General features: G+C 45.4%; 1 protein-coding gene across 1 annotated transcript in view; it reads left to right on the top strand.

Annotated features, from left to right (window-relative positions):
* Nucleotides 1-1,951, top strand: part of PAK1IP1 (PAK1 interacting protein 1) — a 21,236-nt gene that overhangs the window by 8,274 nt on the left and 11,011 nt on the right. Inside the window, exon 2 of the mRNA XM_004712216.2 lies at nt 756-918. Coding sequence (XP_004712273.1) covers nt 756-918 — 163 coding nt within the window. The remainder of the gene's footprint in view (nt 1-755; nt 919-1,951) is intronic.

The following is a 1,951-nucleotide window of genomic DNA, read 5'->3' on the forward strand; positions in this document are numbered from 1 at the left end:
TTAATACTTAACATATAAATATATGTACATAGATCCATTTCCCTATCGTTATATATAAATATATTTACATGTATTTAGATCTCTATAAATGCCCTTTGCCTCCTAGTTCTTTCCTCTTATTTCCTTTTACTTTCCTCTTGTCCCACTCTCATGTTTGGCCTTTTTTCAGTTCCAGTAATTCCTCTTGACTACATTGCCCATGATCAAAGCCCCACCAGGCATCTCCTATGCCCTCTTCACCATGGATTGTAGATCACTTTTTGTTCCCTTGTCCCTGGGTTTGTTGACACCTCCCTTCTTCTCCCCCACCTACTCCTCTCCCATGCCCCCTCCCTGAACTCTTGGTCCCATTGTTTTCTCTGCCGGATTGTTTATCCCACCTATGTTATCTAGTTAGAGTACAGAGACAATAATAAGCATAAAAACAAGACAGCAAAACAACAAAAGAAAAGCCTATAAATTGTTTGTTGACCTTTAGGAGTGTTTTGCGGTCCAGTCTGATGGGGTGCCACACCCTGGCTCCAAATCCTATTTTTGTATTCCCTGGGGACTTCATTGCTTTGTTCCCCTTGCTGCTCTGTTGCACGTTCTTAGTGTTTCTCCCCAGTTCGCAGGCAATTTTTTTTAAACCTATTTACTTACTGCATCATGTCTCCTCTTCTTGTGGTTGTTACAGATTGTTGAACCATCATAACTATGTTTCTAGACCCCAGTGATGTGGCTGTGGCACTAAGGGCAGGTTTTCTCTTCCACAGAAATGGACCCCAGTGGCTGACTTCACGCACCATGCCCACACTGGCTCTTTGTCAGCGGTGGCTGTGAATAGCCGTTTTGTCGTCACCGGGAGCAAAGATGAAACGATTCACATTTATGACATGAAAAAGAAGATCGAGCACGGGGCCCTAGTGCATCACAGTGGTAAGATGACCGATTAGATGGAGTTGTTCAACTTTACATTTTCCTTCCATTAAACAGCTCAAGAGAGTGATCCATCCGTTGTTGGCCAGATGACTCTTGCAAGGCAGGGAAAGGGCATTGCTGGCAGAGTAAGCGATGTGAGGAGCACCGTAGCAACATCATACAATTCCTGACTTGATTGAGGGAGTAACACGTATCTTCGGGCCTCGGTGGCAAGTGGTCAGGCATTTGGCTGCTAACCAACAAAGGTTGGAGGTTCAAACCTACCAGCCCCTTATCAGAGAAAGATGGAGTGGCGAGGCAGTCTCTTCCCTTAGAGATTAGAACCTGAGAAACCCTGGGGTAGTACTGCTCTGTCCAATAAGGCTACTGTGTGCACAGTCACTCTCAGCAGGAGGTTTGGTTGTTAGGTGCCCGACACTGCTAAGAATGAAATCTTCAGTTTGTGGAAGAGAAGGCTTGTTTCAAAGGTGTTACAAACTTGCCCAGGATCTTTAAGCACTGAAAGGTGGATCTTGAACTGAACTGGTAAGCAGTTCAGGATTACGAGGTTTAGGGTAGTTGGATGGCGGGACCAGGTCACAGGAGGTCCCGGAGAGGCCCGCATTGGGGATCCAGTAGGGAAGAGTAGTGCTGTAAGCCTGGGGGAGGTGTGGATGTGAGGTGCCGGCTGAGGGCAAGCAGAAGCACTCACTGAATTGGCTTTTTGGATGGCTGGCTATCCAGCCGGTGTTGGAGGCTATACAATGAGAAACATCGGTTTGTAGGGTATTTTGAGTTACTTCAGCAGTAACATGCAGAAGTGTCAATAGTGAGAAGAAGTTACTTGGTATGTGCAGTGTTTCAAAAGTCGATGTTGGTGGATTTTCTTTGCTTTTAGGTTTAGTTTCCCCTCGTTTAGAAAGTGACTGAGGGCAGCAGCAGCATCACCCCTCCCGTCAGTGAAATGGCTTCATGTCTGTAAGAGAGTTTGGATAGTTTTGTCACATTGCATTTTAGCTTGATCTTTGAGGTCAAAAGTTTAAATATACAT

This window comes from Echinops telfairi, unplaced genomic scaffold (genome assembly GCF_000313985.2).
Source record: "Echinops telfairi isolate 266 unplaced genomic scaffold, ASM31398v2 ScPeMD7_7424;HRSCAF=8462, whole genome shotgun sequence".
Lineage (NCBI taxonomy): Eukaryota > Metazoa > Chordata > Mammalia > Afrosoricida > Tenrecidae > Echinops > Echinops telfairi.